The 18,137-nt window shown below is 36.0% G+C and overlaps 2 protein-coding genes across 2 annotated transcripts in view; one reads left to right on the top strand and one right to left on the bottom strand.

The window, feature by feature from the left end:
- wkd (TBC1 domain family member whacked) overlaps window positions 1-18,137 on the top strand; it is a 422,625-nt gene that overhangs the window by 47,427 nt on the left and 357,061 nt on the right. The window lies entirely within an intron of this gene.
- On the bottom strand, window positions 9,947-17,722 carry LOC147069349 (eukaryotic translation initiation factor 4H-like). The gene is made up of 6 exons (XM_085950281.1): window positions 17,669-17,722; window positions 17,181-17,313; window positions 13,463-13,644; window positions 11,448-11,653; window positions 10,860-11,063; window positions 9,947-10,120 (listed from the first exon to the last, which is right to left on the bottom strand). Exons 1-6 carry the CDS (start codon window positions 17,704-17,706, stop codon window positions 9,981-9,983), a joined length of 903 nt encoding a protein of 300 aa, XP_085806407.1. The 5' UTR covers window positions 17,707-17,722; the 3' UTR covers window positions 9,947-9,980.

An 18,137-nucleotide genomic window follows, 5' to 3' on the forward strand; every position in this document is an offset into this window, starting at 1 on the left:
AACCAATTATGTGCGAAAGTCGAGGTCCTCCTGTATCTGACAGGTCGTATTGAAAATCGGTTAAGCTCAAAATGAGTAGTTTGTTTTTTTACCGGCATGTTCGCCCCTATCGCTCTACTGCACAGGCGCAGATCGAAAATAATCTTACTGGCTTACTGGAAATCGGAACCTTCCAAACTTGTTTGATTTATGCACGCAATCTTGCCAACTACAGGATAATACATGTTTCCCCATACATTTTCTTACTGTGCACAGTAAATCTATGCACGTGTAAACGGGGTATTAGATTACCTATGATAAATGTTCCGAGGTCCGAATCTCCATACAATGAGATGTTAAGCAAAGCGATAATAGAGACTGTGATAGTAACGGACCGGAAACGTATATTCGTGATATTTCCGATGAATTATTATTCGCTATTTATACATCAAAATAATATCTAAACATAGTTTAGTAAATAATTATATTGATCGAGTCAGCGACTAAACGGCATTTGCGTCAATGGACATACGAGTAGCTAGGAATTTATTATTACGGTCATATAATTTGATACTATGGGAATGGATATTAAAATAATTTGTCATCGCGATACAGTATTTATTATCGCCGATAAATCTGCTGACACAGGTAATGAGTTGTTTATCGCCATAACAGTGACCCCATCACAAAACAATTAAGAGTGACAATTATATGGCCCACCGTTGCTTATCAATTTAACTCAATAAATTCATACTAGCTAGCTGTCACAAGTAGTGTAACCGTGACAGTGATCGTACTAGTTGTGAGTGCGTGAACACGGACCAGCCCAGCACGCCCGCCATCTTAACATCAAAGGTCAGTGCCTGGATTAATCCCTGTGTAACTCCCCCCGTATCCAAACCATCGCCTTCCTCAGTCCACTGAAAAGCGCCGCCAACTTATAATTTGAATTTTTTAACCCAGTCTTCTAATGTCTCTTAAGTTCTTCCCAACCATCGTGCCCAAAAATTAAGAATCCTTCCAATTTGATTATGACTTTTCATGATCGGGGGCGATTGTGGCTAACGGTTGGGTCAGACAGGTGGCCTGAGAAACTGCCAAAGTAATTTGAGCTTAACAACGGATCATTCGATACTTTATCACAAATAGGTATATTTAAATGCTATTTGACAATTACAATACATTTAAATATTTCCAGTGTTGTTCTTTCAACATCTTTGCCCCAGATGGAGCACATAGATTGTGAAATAGAAAATGTTTTGTTTTAATATCCACTGTTTGCCAATAAATATCCTACAATAGAACCTCGATTATCCTGACTGATTGGGGATGATGATAAATCCAGATAATCAAGGTTCGACTGTACATTTTAAATAATATGTTGATCAATAGATACACTATGGTGAAATTCATAAGTCGACTCGATGTCTCAAAAATATCCGACCTCCGCAATATGATCCGTAACACAAAGTATAATTTTTAATGTAGGTATGTAAAATTTCACTTTGAAATGGAGTGAGATTAGGCCAATATGATTTTGTTAAAATAGCCATCCTGCATAACTATATAAATATAGTGTTATATCCAGTGGCGGCTCGTCCATATGCACTGCGGAACTGCAGCACCCCCAAGCAAATTGAGAAAAATGGAATATTATAATATAAATAAATTTATGTATATTATATGAAAATATCAATATTATTTAGGCGTGAATTAAGCTCGCCCGCGCACCGATATATCCAATAATTATCATACACCGCGGTACTGCAGTACCGTTTTCAAACGAATATGTTCGAATGGGCACAAGAGGGGTGCGGGGAGCCGGGCATGCAGCTGGGAGCTTTATCGGTACTGCAGGCCGGACAGTGTATCGCCGTTTCTGCGTTTATACGTAAGCACGCGCGCGACAACGGAGGAAAGAAATATAGCTTTAATGATTTATTAACATTGTTAAAATTTATTTCTGTAAGTAATTTGTACAAAGTTCCTTATTTTAATTACTTAATATAATTAATAATACATATTTCATTTTGATGTTAATAGTAAAATATAATCCAAATAAACATTTTTTTTATTTTTAATCTACCGCAGCACCCCCAGATCTTATCCACGAGCTGCCACTGGTTATATCATAATTATTGTTTTTCAAGAAAAAATTATATTTTTGTGTTACTAAACAGTGTCAGTAATATTTCTATACTTATTTTTCTACCGAATATCGATATTTTTTCTTTATATGTGACAGCCCTAGATGCTACATCGCTCATCAAGAATCATCGAAGTATCCTGGTTATTTATGTATAAATATATTTTTTTTGCTTTTGACTGCCCGATCCTAATAAGATCATATTATGGGCCGGACCTCCAGAGTGGAGGAAAAACAATTGTATTTTACCATACCCAGTATTCGAACCTGGGATCCACAACACTATATAAGCCAATGCGTAAAGCGTTCGGCTATCGTTGGCTTGAAATATCGTCTTTTATTTTTTTTACATTTTGTTTTTATAATTATGCATACTTTTTTGAGTTCTGGGGCTCACATAGTCACTTATAGCGGGTATCCTCATGTATGGAACTTACGAATCTATATATAAGGCGTCTAATTACAAAAAGCGACAAGTCCACAATTCGATATTTGCGGGAAATGTTTTTATGTTTCAAGCTTCCAATTATTTGTTTTAACGTAAGATTATTTTTTCTGTTGTCTATGTCGAAATTAGAACCAAATGGTAATTTGTTTCAGCCGATAAACTCTTAAATGTAATAAATATAGGCAAAATAAAATTGGACGTAGCGCTACTTGTACCTCACTTTTTAATTTATTCCGCATAAGGCGCATATTTCCGTGGCACTGTCATGAGTTTACCGGATGCTACAGCATGGGAGATGCCATTTAGAATATTGAACATTCCCTCATTGGTTGACTTAAATACGCGCGAAATCAACCAAGCTTGGTGGACTTATCGCTTTTTGAAATTAGACGCCTCATATAGACATATCGTCGCTTAAGGAACAACACCGCGGAAGTCGATTTATTAAAATTTTCAGGGGAAACAAAAAACGTCTCAAAAAATTGAAAATTGATACCTTTTAACTTATTTTTTTTTGTGTAAAAAAACGTTTTTTTGACTTAACACAAAAAAAAAATAATTTAAAAGGTATCAATTTTCAATTTTTTGAGACGTTTTTTGTTTCCCCTGAAAATTTTAATAAATTGACTTCCGCGGTGTTGTTCCTTAAGGCCATGCATTAGTTGAGGCACGGTCTAAAAAGATCGTCGCTAGGCGATGCGCGGATTGCGGGTGAAAATGACGCCTGTCAAACGAAATATTAATTGTCATATAAATCCAACATACGTCCATTTTATGTTCTGTTTATTGTTCTATTAGTAACAATAATAATATATTCATTGACATGTTTTCTTTTTAAAGTAAATGGGTAACGTTTTTAGTCATCTTTACACGATTTTAGAATTAATTGACCCATCGCCATCACGCAGCAAAGTGACGTGTTCCCGGGTCAACATTCTCTCAGTGAATGGCAGCGAGTCCAAAATTTCGTCGCGCGTACAGTTGAAAATTATTTGGCGTTTCACTGATGCGTCACCTTAAGCGACGATATCTGTTATCTATAGGGTCAGGAGACTCAACAAAGACTCCACCAGGCTGAGGCAGCAGCTTACAGACAAACATATGACATATGAGAATGTTAACAGGCGGTACCGCCAACTTACTGGTAATTTAATAATCATAGAATAACTGAGACGAGTGACAAAATAAAACAATCAAATTAATTTTTTAAGTTTTTATTCATTTTCACATAGATACATATGCATAGTACCTTATATTGTATATTATTAATAAGCCGCATGTAAAAATTGCCTCACTTACGAAATTCAATATTACACAGTTTTTTTTTTGTTGATAAATTACATATTAATATTTTATTAATAATTAATTAATAGTTGAAAGTATATTTCAGGGGCCTGGCCCCTTCCGAGCGACACCCTCCATTTTTTTTTCATAACAATGTGCTATAAATTTTTAATTTACATTTTCAATGAAACTTTTTAGATATTTAACACTATGCTAAATATGAAAAAAAATGTATGTACTAACAAAAAAAAACCTGAATTAAAACTAAACAATTTAAATAATAATAATGTAGGCTAATATAAAAATTTTGTACACCATACTGCGGAACCTGTCTTTACTACTTCATATTATTATATAATATATTGTGGGGTCACTGTCAAAAGTTGGTAAGTCAATAATTTAAGTATTTAGAGTTAACAACGGATTATGTGTCTATATATTATAAATATATAAGCTAGAAAAAGAATTCGAGGTCATCCGGTATTATATAGAACACAAAGAAATTAACATTATGCCTGATTTTCGAGGGAATGTCAAAATTCAAATTCCAATTACTCCATAACACGATTTCGAGACTTGCCAACTTTTGGCAGTACCCACACGATATATAAACACATATGTTATAATATATATATATTATGAAAAGTTATATTCAAAACTGTCAAATTCAAATAGAAAACGGTTAGTTATTTCAACGGAAAAAATTACTTATACGTTTCATCGCAAAATAATTATAACAAAATATACAAGATATATCATTTATATAACATATATATATGTATACATATATAAATGACAATTTTGAAAATATTATACAGGGAGTCAAATATCTATAGACATTAATTATATTAGTATTCTTTTATTAGTAAATAATGGAATTTTTACTAAATTGTGAATCATTTCAATTTAGATGATTAATTTATTGTAAAATCATGCGTTTTCTTCATATTTCGACATCCATTTTTGGTTACTATTCTTGCTTAAATATACAACAGTCAGACTTTATTTAAAATTGGTGTGGAAGAAAACCCTCGTTCTATAGAGAAGGAACGAAGATGCCTTCTGTGGCTTCCCTATAAAAATTGCTGAAGGAAATTCTAATTTGGCATTTCTAGTATGCAAAAAAAAAAAATATATAAAAGCACTCACATTTCCGACTTTGTATGAAAATTACAGGTCCTTTCCTCCCTTGTTTTCAAGCCTAGGCTTCTTCCGTAGAGAATGACATCTTTGAGGAGCCTAAATGTATGAATGGCTTTAGTTTTAAGTGTTAAAAAACCTTTTATTCAAGATGTATGGGTAATAATCGAATTGGCTGTGATCATTTCACTTGTGATTGAATATCACACTGGAACTCAGATCTCCATCAAACAATGTATTCAGTGCTGCCTATACAGAGAATACATATAATCATTTCTATAGTTACATGTCAATTTAACTATACTAAAAAGGATTTTGAATCGATAAAAAGGTTATTAAGCAAATAATAGACAAGCCAAACTAGAAATATAATTCATACTGCGTCCACATTTCTAGATCATTTATAAAAAATATTTTTTATTGTGATATATTATAATTTAGTGGCTCGTTCAATCTGTAATTGACGTTAAGTGATATTAACATCAATGTAAAATATTGACTGACATTAATAAGGTACTGAGGATTGAACGAATACAAGTACATACAACAGTGACCTAGTTGAGTATTTTGACTTCAAAGTTAATGCCATTGTAAATTCTACATAACAGTTTTCAACATTCTGTAAACGAGGTCTTGTTATGTGACATTCAAATCAAACATTGTATACTCCAAGTATACTGGAGTCATTCTACAGTGGCACCATGAGTGATTCGCGGAAGTATTTGTATTGCTTGCTACAATGCCTATTTCAATGCTAGCAAACAAAACCAATACGATTGCGAATGGCTTTTGCCATACCCGCTGTAGAGTGATTCCAGTCAAAATAGGATATAATCCAATGTTAGGAATAAAACATTGTTTATAGAAAATAATTACAACACCAACGACATATGAGGGCTCTGTAAACAAAAACGGAAGTCTCCATTTTCGCAATATGTTGGGAGTCATTAAAAATTTCTCACATTTTTCTTATAGGTATAATTTCTGAAAAAAGTATTATAACATGTTATATATTATTAGTATACAAACATTTCAAAATATTTTTTTTCAGAAATTATACCTATAAGAAAGATGTAAGACATTTTTAATGACTTACCAATATATTGCAAAAATGGAGACTGCCGTTTTTGTTTCCAGAGCCCTCAATGAACTCTTAGGAAAAGCAGAAGGGAAGTGTAATTTAAAAATAGTCTAGTTAATCTTATTTGTTACTAAACGTCAAAAACAAAAAACAGTAAATAAGGAAAATATTAATTTGAAAATATAAAATAAATCTAATGTGATTTGGCAAAATTTACGCTCTCGCCTATCCGCCGTTCATTTGTCAGTGGTGTATAGATATTTGAATGCTGTTTCACTCACAGATAGGTGATGTCACTTGGAGTCCTTCAATCTACAACACCTCATGTATTCTAAAATAGTAACCAAATCAATGGAGACATAAAAATATCTTTTGAGATACTTAACAAAGAAATGTGTTTAGATATTAGACATACCGTATAATATAGATTTTATACATACTTATAATACATATAAATATTCCCAGTATCTATATTTATAATTATAGACGATTTTTTTTTATCTTTTATTGGAGATTTTTTAAAAAATCTTTAGATTCGATAGGTACCTATTGAGAAATGATCTAATGAAATGAAAAGCGTCACAGTCCCGCGGAATCAACACTAACAAAATTATTACAATAACATAAATTTAAAACACACTGAAGCCGCCATTTTGTAAGAAAAAGACCAACATTTAAACCGTGAGCTCGCCTTCCGTGAATCCACCACTGAAGTCACACACATCATTATGCCAAACACTCAAAACAGCACACGACCGTATTTGTTTCACAATTTTCAAATAAAGAAATGTCACATATTTACAAGTTTTGCCAACTCCAATATATCTGCAATCTTTGATCAATTTCTGAAAAGTGCAAAAATGACAAAGCACATTCGTTGGCTCAATCAGTATTTTTCAGAAATTTACCATTACATTTTTTTTCTCAGTTTAGAGATTGAAAAATACCAGTTTGGCACATATCATAAATTGACACGGACGAACAGTCTTCGGAAATAGTACTAAATCCAGCCATTTTAATATAGATACTTACCAGATTTTTTATTATGCCACCCCATTCTATGTTAATCGTTTGATATGTTAATATGGACTTGGGAGAAATTGGAAATATATGACTCAAATCTGTACAAAACCTGATGTGTAATTTTGAATTATTATGACAAATGTCTCCACATTTTAGATTAAAAAAAAATAAAACTCATACTGCAGTTTTATATGTAATAAATATATTTATTTATAAAAAAAGGAACATTGACACTTCAATATTGGGATATGCTTAAAAGGTAAGCATACCTACCTTACCCATAGACAAACAATAGGTATTAACAATCTTTGACAAGCTGGTGAGATAAATTTATTATCTATGGATGTTTACAAACTTTATGGAAGTCAAAATTCCATGTTACATTTTTTTTATTGCTTCATATTTTGAAAAACCGAAAAAACATTAATACATTTAAATAAAAATCAAGCATTCATTCATTCAAATTCCAATAATATACTTTTCAAAATGTGATTTTTTTACTCGAAATTTATAATGGAAGACAGAAAACACAGACAAAAACCATGTAAATCATGCATTATAATTTCTTCATAAAAAAAAAAAATTAGCAAACCTTGTAAAAACGTCAAAACTTCACAATTCGACTGCGTATACAAAGTACACAAACGTCACACCCAAATTCATCATTTATACTTCAGAATTCTTTTATACCTCGTAAACGTATAAACAAATCAGTGTACTGTTTAGTAATGCTTACATGAAACAAATTTATACAAAAATGTCAAAATAGCCGACCTAAATAAATTCACTTTACGGGTGTTTTCAATTAACCCCACGACTGATAATTCCGTATGTTTAAATGACATAATATGTAAAATTTAGCACAAATAAGATATTGTTTCATTGAAATTCATATTAAGGCCATGCATTAGTTGAGGCACGGTCTAAAAAGATCGTTGCTAGGCGATGCGCGGATTGCGGGTGCAAATGACGCCTGTCAAACGAAATATTATTTGTCATATAAATCCAACATACGTCCATTTTATGTTCTGTTTATTGTTCTATTAGTAACAATAATAATATATTCATTGACATGTTTTCTTTTTAAAGTAAATGGGTAACGTTTTAGTCATCTTTACACGATTTTAGAATTAATTGACCGGTCGCCATCACGCAGCAAAGTGACGTGTTTCTGGCTCGAGATTCTCTCACTGAATGCGAGCAAGTCCAAAATTTTATCGCGCCTACAGTTGAAAATTATTTGACGTTTCACTGATGCGTCACCTTAATAAAATGACCATTTCACATTTGATTTTTACCTGATTTCAATCTTACAAAATTATACAACGAGATATATATCGTTTTGGCACCAACCATCGATATATATAAATCATGTCACATCCGGGAAATTACGGTCTAAAAATGTGGGTATAGTTGATCGATTTATTGCCAAGGATTAAAGGAGTACAGTAAAACCCAGTTAATACGAAACTCGCTGTAAATTTAAATATTCACCAAAATTCATAAAATTTATTTATTAACGATTTTTCACAAACTCCATGAATGACCATAACAGTCACCACGTTGTATAGGAAGCAATGTTGCAGAATAAAACTTTTATTTCAAACAGTTTTATAACCATACATTTTGTAATTCAATTTTCCTTCCTGTCGATTTCGAATTAACACGATTTTAATGTACAAGTGATATAAATAAAAAATTGATTGAGAGCAGTTTTCGCATTACCACGTTATGCCATATTTATGTGTGAAAAAAATTTCACGTAACTCAGATTAATTTTGCAATCGATTTATTCATCTTGTACCTCTTTAATCCTTAACTCCTCAATTATATGATTAAATATTTGATCTATTAAATTTAATCGTCAAACAGGCCGATGTAAACACTTATTGTTATTCTGATGATGTATTATGGCATATTATTATACTTCCAGAGCTGACAGTATAATTTCGCTACCTATTTAAAAAGAACGAACCGAACGTTACTTAGCGTCACATGTACACAATCCCAATCCAGCGGGATGGAAATAATAAAATAACAAAACGTGAAAGAGAAGAAAAACAAATACGTGCCGAGTATTGAATAACATGAACATTATTGTAGTATTTGAATTGAGAATAATTATGGAAAAGGGGCAATATTTTGCAAACAGATTCACGACATCAAATAAATCCGCCGAGAAGCCTTAAATTTGACATAATACAAACAGACGGACAACCGGGAGTCCAAATACCCATTCAAAAGTTTTATTTAATTTTAAAATGACAAAAATATTTTTTAAATAGATATTAATCAAATCACAATTTGTCAGTGTAGCGTAGGCATGTAGGAAATTTTCACAAAATAAATGCTATATTTTACTGTCGAAGAAGAATTACAAAAGCCGACAATAGAAATTATGATATCACAACGATCATAAATTGAGATCGGCTTGATATAGAAAGACTGAATTCATTTGGCAGATCATTCATATAGAACCTCGACATAATAGAATCATGACTGCAATTTTCAAATCACAGTTCCAATTAACCATTTCATTAACGGGTCCTATTGAATTTATAGTACAAAAACTGATAATTTTTACAGTGGCTTGAATTAAAATATGACAGGCGTAACTTCAATTCATTATGTATAAGGGTGGCGATAGACGACGGGCGCTACATCAAAATAAATGTGAGAACAGAACGAGCTTTAAAAATCACAATCGCTCGCATTTTGACAAGTATTCGAAGTTATACCCAAATCTATCTGCGATCCTAATAGCATGACAGCGGTACAAACGAAGGCGAGCCAACGGTCGAAAGAGAGAGGGGGGAGAAGTTAAAGGAAAATGTGGGGTGGGGGGCGTTTGTGTTGTGATCGGTGGATGGCTGTGGCGCCTATGCCTCCTTGCGGACGGTCTCCTCGCGGGGACGGGCGCCCCCAAAGATTGAGGACGCCTGCGAGGTCTCCGCCAGAGAGTTCATCGGGACGTCCACCGTCCGCGGGAGTAGCTTCAGCTTTTGCCGACCGCTCGTGTCTGCAAACACAAAAGCAACAGTAAATAAAAATCTATAATTTCAACCGGTTTGTTTGCATCATCAGGTGTATTCATAGGCATCAGAAAAAAGTATATTATAAACAATGTATCACTTTAGGATGATTGAAAGTAACAGAAATTCGCTGTAGTCGCATACAGAATACTTCTCAGTGACGTACCTATCATGGCGGCAATGCATGTTTATATAATGTATTGGCTCTCTTTTTAGATGTGACTCCTTTTCTTCTTTGCAATAAACCAAAATTTTACTAATAATAATTCTAACATCACTCCTGATCGTTTTAGACATATTTTTATTATAAAAAGCATCAAATTACGTAAATTAATAGAACCATACACTACAGAAGCAAAAAATGAAATTTGGAATTTCTCAATTGAAAACAGAAATGCGATAAACAGCACAGGAGGGGTTTGTTAGTTCACAGTTTTAACACGTGGACAAGAAGTTCTTGTTTAACAATAATGCTATATGAGAATTAGAATCGCAAAATTATTTAGGTATGTTGATTAGAGTTAGACAAGGATATGTCCTTGTACCATTTGTCTTTCGTCATCTTTTTGACGATTTATTTCACTTAACGTATATTCAATACAGCTGATTGACATAGGATTTCTCACACTACTTTGATATTGTGAGCTACAACAATTTACGAATCCTAAACATCACCACATCACCAATTCAAAGAAAACTGCAGATAAGAAATGACAAGTAGCTGACCAGGTTGTGAGCTCGGCATGTCATCGTAGTTGCGTCGTTCGGGGGGTCCTCCGCGGGAAGGTGGCCCTCTTCCTCCTCCGCCACCGCCTCCTCCTCCTCCTCCTCCTCCTCCGCCGCCGCCACCACCACCACCGCCGCCTCCTCCTCTACCCCAGTCACCCCCCCTACCCTCATCAAAGTCGCGACCTCTGCTTCCGCCCCGGTCTGAAATCACAACACGATATATTAGAGTTGATTGTGGGGTTGCAATACTCAGTCTAAGCTGCCTTTCTTATAATGTTTGAGCACAGAAATTTCTCTAACTAGATCCGCAGCTAAGCAGTACCGCACACCATCAATTGCACACATAATCAATGAATAGTCACCATGGTGACATAGAGCGGTAAACACACAGGCTCTACGGTGCGATCGATTTAAATTCATCCCGCGATCGACATGCCTGCTCATCAATAATATCTGGCGTTGCAGGGTGTGCGGTGTAACCACGCTGTGCTAATGTTCTCAAACATGTTGATATTTTTACCGACTGCAAATCAAGGAATAGTTTGTTAATCTGCTGTAAAGAAATGACATTAAAAATATTAGTACCGTTTCCATATCGGTCTCCTTCCCGCCCCCTGGATGGGGGTCCCCCTCTCCGGTCCCCGCCGAACTCTCTCCGGCTGAATACGTCGAACATTCCACCGTCGCGACCGCCATCTCTGCCGCCACCGCCGCCGTCTCTACCGCCCCCGCCACCTCCGCTTCGGAAGCCACCTCCACCACCCCCGCGACCCCCCCTGCCGCCACCCCCTCTGCAAAGGAAACACATCACATGTTAAATCATATGTAAATTATGTATTGATTCTCAACTTTTACAGTCGACTGGTAATCGTCCTTGTTTGGTAGAATGGTTAGTGAAAATCGTTTTTAGGCTTAAAACAGGTTAGCTATGTCTGGTTGAAAAACTCTTTAAGTTCTGATCAAATCGAGGTGCATGTCGCCTACTATCACGCAACATCACAGTAAGCTGTCGCTATGGGAAAAAATTGTGTAATGTCGTTTTTCTTCGTGTTTAAAATGTTATCAGACTGATGCTCCCATCCCATAGCACATTTTGAACCTTTAAACGAACAATGTTAGTTAGCAAAATCTTCCGAAATCGCCATAACAATAATGAGGACACCTCACGTTGAACTGCACTGCATCCACACCTGCATGACTCAATGAACATTTTTATATCTTCTACATGCCTACACTTTTCGACTGTCCTGTCAAAATCACGTTTTTTTGTTTTTAGCAGTTGGCACTATGTATTTTCTATAAAAATGTTGTCTATTATCTATGGTCTTCATGTTGGGTTCTGTTCAAATTATTATCTACGGATGTCGTGTCGCAAGTAATTTTAATGCACACGTAGAAACTGTTAAAATTAATTGAAATTAGCATGAATAATTATTAATAATCCAAATTACTAATACTTTAGTTGACACTCTTCATCAGTGTCATTCTTCAGTGAATTTACAGAGATGATGATCGTTCAAAATATTCTGCAAAATGACCAAACCATAGACTAAATTTGTCGCCGCGACAGTGTGACAGTTGGCGACATACACCCCAATTTGATTCGCCCTTCACAAGCAAACATCACATTGAGGACAACTGAAATGATTATTTTTCCAATCATCACTGTAGCCTACTCCAATACCACCAGTTGCTCCATAAGGGTCTTTCGGGTAACAAAATCTCCGCTATCCACTGTGACGGATCATGTGATTTCGTGACACGATGCTACACGCGAAGAGTGATGTCTATTTGCTCAGTTCCAATCGACCTGACGGTGACCGCCTGTCTCTCTAAAGCTGAAGGTGTGGATTCAATCCCGCATCTTCCGAAAATATCATAGTTTGATACAGATTAACGATCCAATGGGTTGGGTGAATAGTTACAACTGTTCACGATAAAAGGAGTAAAAATGGTAATTTGACAAACGCGATACGTGGAAAAAACTTAGTGATGTTTCAAGGTCGATTGCTAACTATTATTTTTTCTTTCCACGGTGTAGAAACAAGAACATTACTTATGCTTTGAAACATAACAACCGTTAAATCTGCTGCTGGATGAAGGCCTCCCTTAGCTTCTTCCACTCTCGTCTCTAATTTTTCTTTGCCATATGCATCTGATAAACTTAATGATTTCTTCAATCCAGCCTGATTGATCAGCTTTGTGACCTCATAACATCGCGTGCCTATGGTTTATTCATTGGTTTCTTCTGTGGAACACGGATCGTTAATGTAAAGGGATTCAAAAACCACAACTAGCGCTACACGATATGGAAAAGTGGATATGGTGCATAACATGGAAAGACCACTGAATCATTGAATAAGGGGCAGAGAAGAGTGTGCAATGTGTCACGCGGCGAAGGGTTAACAGCTAGACAAATGCACTCATATAGCGGTACCCCGCTGGACCGAAACCTGTATGTTCAGCGAATGTATGTGGCAGCGAAGGGTTCCAAAGACCGAGAACGATGGAACAGGCTACTGCGAGGCCTCCATCCAGCACTGGATCGAGCCTGGCTGATGACGGAGATATGACTAGTGTTGAAGAATGATATTTCTAACCGGTCGTTCCGTTTGTCGTCTGCGATGTCCACCTTAATTGTGTAGCCATCGACTTCGAGAATTTCGTTGAGCTGCACCGCCTTGGTGAGGTCCTCCAGGTCTTCAAACTCAACATAGCAGAAGCCTTTGAATTTGTCTGTCTCCCGGTCCTTCACCAAGTGGACGTGCCGAATGTTTAAATCCTGCAAAAAAATGAAATAGTTAATAAACAATATGTATTCTTCTTCATTCTCCATGTATGCATGAACGGGGCATTACAATTATAAATTCAAAACGTGAACATGTGGAAATGTAAAATTGTTCAAATGAGATTATACATTCATATACACAGTTCATTGATTATTACGAATATATAAAATTCTGCACACAAGCATAATAAATAAGTAATTCAGATTTTTAAAAAAATATTGTATTGTCATCGGTTAGTAATTAAAGTAATACATACATTAATTTAGATTACAAAAACTGATTGCCTATCGTAACTCAATTAGGAGCGCTTATGAGCAGGTATTAAAAAGGCCAATAGTTAAAATGTGTCGCAATTAAGTATGGCAGTCGTAGCATAGTGGTAATGCACAGGGCGCGATACCCAAGAGACGCAGGTTCGATCCTGCCGTGTCGTACTTTTTTCAAAAAAAGATTTTTTGTATTGGCTATATTTTCTCATGAGTGTTTTCAGAATTATGTAGGTTCAATAATTAAAATGGTACATTCTTAAATGTTAAATGCAAATTATTCGTTGAATAAAAGAAATAGTTAATTAACATGATTTAATAATAGTATATGGAATTAAATAATAATATAGTATAAATAAAAACAGAATGCAGGAACTCACTGAAGTAAGCAACAAAGTAGGTTTGAAAATAAATGTAACAAAGACGAAAGTCACGTTCAACTGCTTTGCAGGCCAAAAAGAGATCCTCATCAATGGCACTCAGCTCGAACAGGTGAAAAGCTACATCTATCTGGGACAACAAGTGTCTATAGATGGATGTATATTTGATGAAATTGTTCACAGAGTAAAGCTAGGCTGGAGTGCTTTTGGCCGCCTGAATAATATCTTCAAAAGTGACCTTCCACTGCTCCTAAAGCGCAAAGTGTTCAACCAGTGTGTGCTTCCCGTGATCACATATGCGTGTGAAACATGGACCCTAAGTAAAAGAGAGATCCAGAAACTTAGAGTAGCACAACGTGGTATGGAGAGGCATAACTGGGCATAACACGAAAGGACAAAAAGAGGAATGAGTGGATAAGGAAGCAGACAAGGGTTTGCGATGTAATAGAGTTTATTAAAAACCTTAAAAGGAGATGGGCTGGACACATAGCTTGAAGAAGAGACAATCGTTGGACAAATCTAGTCTTCCAGTGAGAAAGAGAAAGAAAGAGTCAAGAAGTACAAAACGTCCGCAAGGTAGACCTAGAGGCCGCTGGATCGATGAAATGATAAAGTTCTGCGGAAGTACGTGGCAACGCAATGCACAGGACCGAGAGAAGTGGAAGCAGCTTGAAGAGGCCTTCATCCAGCAGTGGATAGATTCAGGCTGATGATGATGAAATAAAAAACACAGAAATCTATAAAAAAATCACAAGAAATTCAAGGAAGTACCTCCTAGTGAGCCAAGTTGAGTAGACCCTACCTCAAAGAACACAACAAAAGTGTTCCTCATACAAGTGGAATGTAAAAATATCAGAAGCGATAATCAGCCGGGTCACATACAAAATCGTCTCATCTGTGACTCAGCCATTAATCAAACCTTGTAGCTATGTCACGTCTATGTTGCATCTCTCGCATTCACACACAGCCACCTAACGACAGTGACGCGTGCTGGCTCTCAAAATGCCATCAGTCACCGAAACGGCGATTAATATGTATTGGTACCGCAGAAATCTAAGAAGGCAAAATTATTGGCTTCATCCATCAATTAGGCACATATCGATTCACAGTGCATCCATTGTCGAAATATACCTATATTGGTGCGCTCATTTGCCATTTTCATTGCGGGTAAGTAGGAGTTGACTGTAAGTTGAACGTGTGAATTAAAAATGGCCTGACACCATCACAGTGACATCATTTATTTGTGTTAATTCTCCCTGCTCCTCTCTCCGATGGTCATTTTTATTAGAAAGACTTTGTAAACTCAGTTGAGTGCATGGCGACCTCAGTCTTGGGCATCTGCTCCCGAGATATTCCCAGGCGTAAACAACTGGTGATGCTTCACATCAAACATAGAGCTTCATGATACGCTTGATTAAGATCGAGTGCGGTGTGGGGCGGGTTGGTTTGGAGGGAACTATTATCGAAAGTATACACGCACGTTCTTGCTTGACGGTTTTACGCTCATTCCAACATGTCTCAACGTGTTTACCATCTGGCTCGATGGTTTTTTGTTCGAGATCGAGCAAATTGTTCGATCCGAAAGAGATTCAAGGTCCGTAATTCTTGCTCGATGCAGTTTGAGTGAGGGAGTGAGGACGCACCGGCAAGGCTCGTGTGGCCTCGCTCTCACTCGTGGTCGAAGTCGTGGCGATGCGACGGTGGCCTTAGTGTCTTGTGTCGAGTTGTTCGACTGTGTGGACGAAACGGCGAGCATGCTTCCAAGTCAACATGCTCGATCGAGCAAAACCGTCGAGCAAGAACGTGCGTGGGTACTAGGCTTTAGGTTGTGACACCAACTGTTTTTTTTTCAAACTAAAATCTCACATCAGCAGTGTGCAGAAGTCCATTAGGTTACATGTGTTTTATGAATAGCCGCAACATATTCGACCTGTTGCAGCTGAGATGAGTTTAGATGTAAGAACCGGCTTAGCATTACCAATGGTAGGCTAGTTCTGCACCTTGGGAGAAGAAATAACGGTTCTTGTCGGTTTACAGGAAGCCAGCGGCAAACAAATTTTGAAAATAAGCAATATAATGCATTATTTGTTAGGTTCGGTTATTAGGTTTTCATTCTTGAATTCATGAATTTTGCCAAAATCGGCTTTAAAAATTGGCGCGGTTACTGTGTGGCTTTAGCAAAATAACTGATGTTTCCCAAGTTCTTCGAGTTCCTAGTGGAGCATTCTAAGTTCACAGAATTCAGCCAGAAGAGACAGTTAAGTAATTATCAATCCATCGTGGAGGTAAGTATTTTAGCAATCAATTATCTGCCATTACATATTCTGATTTGTGTTAAATAACAATTTTGTAATTGTATTGGCTCCGACACGCTGCCAGTTGACCGACTGAAATTAAATGACAGCGAGTCCTACAAGAAACTCACAGGCTGACATACTAAACAATCTCTCTATTAAAAGCGCTCCGTGCTTGATTGCCAATTATCTGAGGGGAAAACATTGGTGGATCTAAATATCCATAAAGCCGTTAAATTAACATTCAGCTAGGGAATTTGTGAATTAAACATCGAAAAACATATACAATACACAATTTGAATTTCTTAAAGAATTCTTTTGACTTTGAATCATTACTTTTTCACAATTGTCTCAGAACCTCCATAGTGCCTGAAAACAAATGCACCATGGTTTTCTGAATTAAATATATCAAATAAAATATTAAATAAATTACAGGAGAGAAATCAGCATTTAAGATAATAACACAGCACACTTTAAACTTAACAGCTGATACGATTAAACTGCAATATTGCAAAACTTCTCCCTGACTGACAGCAGATACTCGTTGGTACATTTTACAAGTATGGAGAGAAATAAAAATGGCTCTTACTTTGAATATCAGGTTAATATCTCCTTGGACCACTCCATCGGGCAGGTTTCCTACGAAGGCTTTGAAAGGGGGTTCCGTGGGAAAAGGTTTGTTGGTGTTTCTACGCCGCCCTCCACCGCCGCCCCCGAAATCCCTGAAATAAATGAAGCCCTTCGTGAATTGAACGCCGGTTTTACTGTCACAGCACAGCGAGATCACATTGCATTTTCGTCAAAATGCCATCAAACGAACTGCCGACTTCCGCAGATTAACACCAAATGTAGAAACACATCAGTCGATAACATTTAAAGCGCCGATAACATGTGGAGTCTGGGGAACTTTGGCATAGACGTCCCTCTGGCGAGCCTCGTTTCATTGGAATTACGACAAATTTATGTCACACCGGTGGGTTTTTTATTTTTTATGAACATTATTTTAATTAACACTTTACGATTTACATCAAACTTTCGTGTATTATCATCTGGAATATCTTCAAATCTAATTCTCACCTCGAATCGCGTTCGTCATAGTTACTACGACCAGCCATGTTTGGATGCACGGAAATGCGCTTGCGCGCGCATCACAGAAATAATTGAATATTATTTTCATTACATATATTTTTTTTTATAAAACTAATAATTTAATTATTGAGATATTAAATAATTTAGGGTTAAAAACTGCAAGCTGGAATAATTTGTATTTAATAAAAAAAAAATCTTTTTTTTTAAATCTGATTTTATAGTACTACTTTATAGTACAACTAGAAAAAGACAACGGAATGCAACGACTCTGTCTTGAAACGATAAGTAAGAAAAGCTTATTTTCATATAAAAATAATAACTTTAGTAGAATGTTCAACATTCTGATTTAAAAAAAAAACATTTTCGAACAGGGATAACATTCAACATGCGTGAACGATGCATTTTAAACAGCCATAAATATATTCAATTTTTGTTGATGTTGCCATGTTGGAAATCG

Source organism: Rhyacophila brunnea, unplaced genomic scaffold, assembly GCF_057557595.1.
Source record: "Rhyacophila brunnea isolate RB1 unplaced genomic scaffold, BYU_Rbru_1.0 scaffold_23, whole genome shotgun sequence".
NCBI classification, from domain to species: domain Eukaryota; kingdom Metazoa; phylum Arthropoda; class Insecta; order Trichoptera; family Rhyacophilidae; genus Rhyacophila; species Rhyacophila brunnea.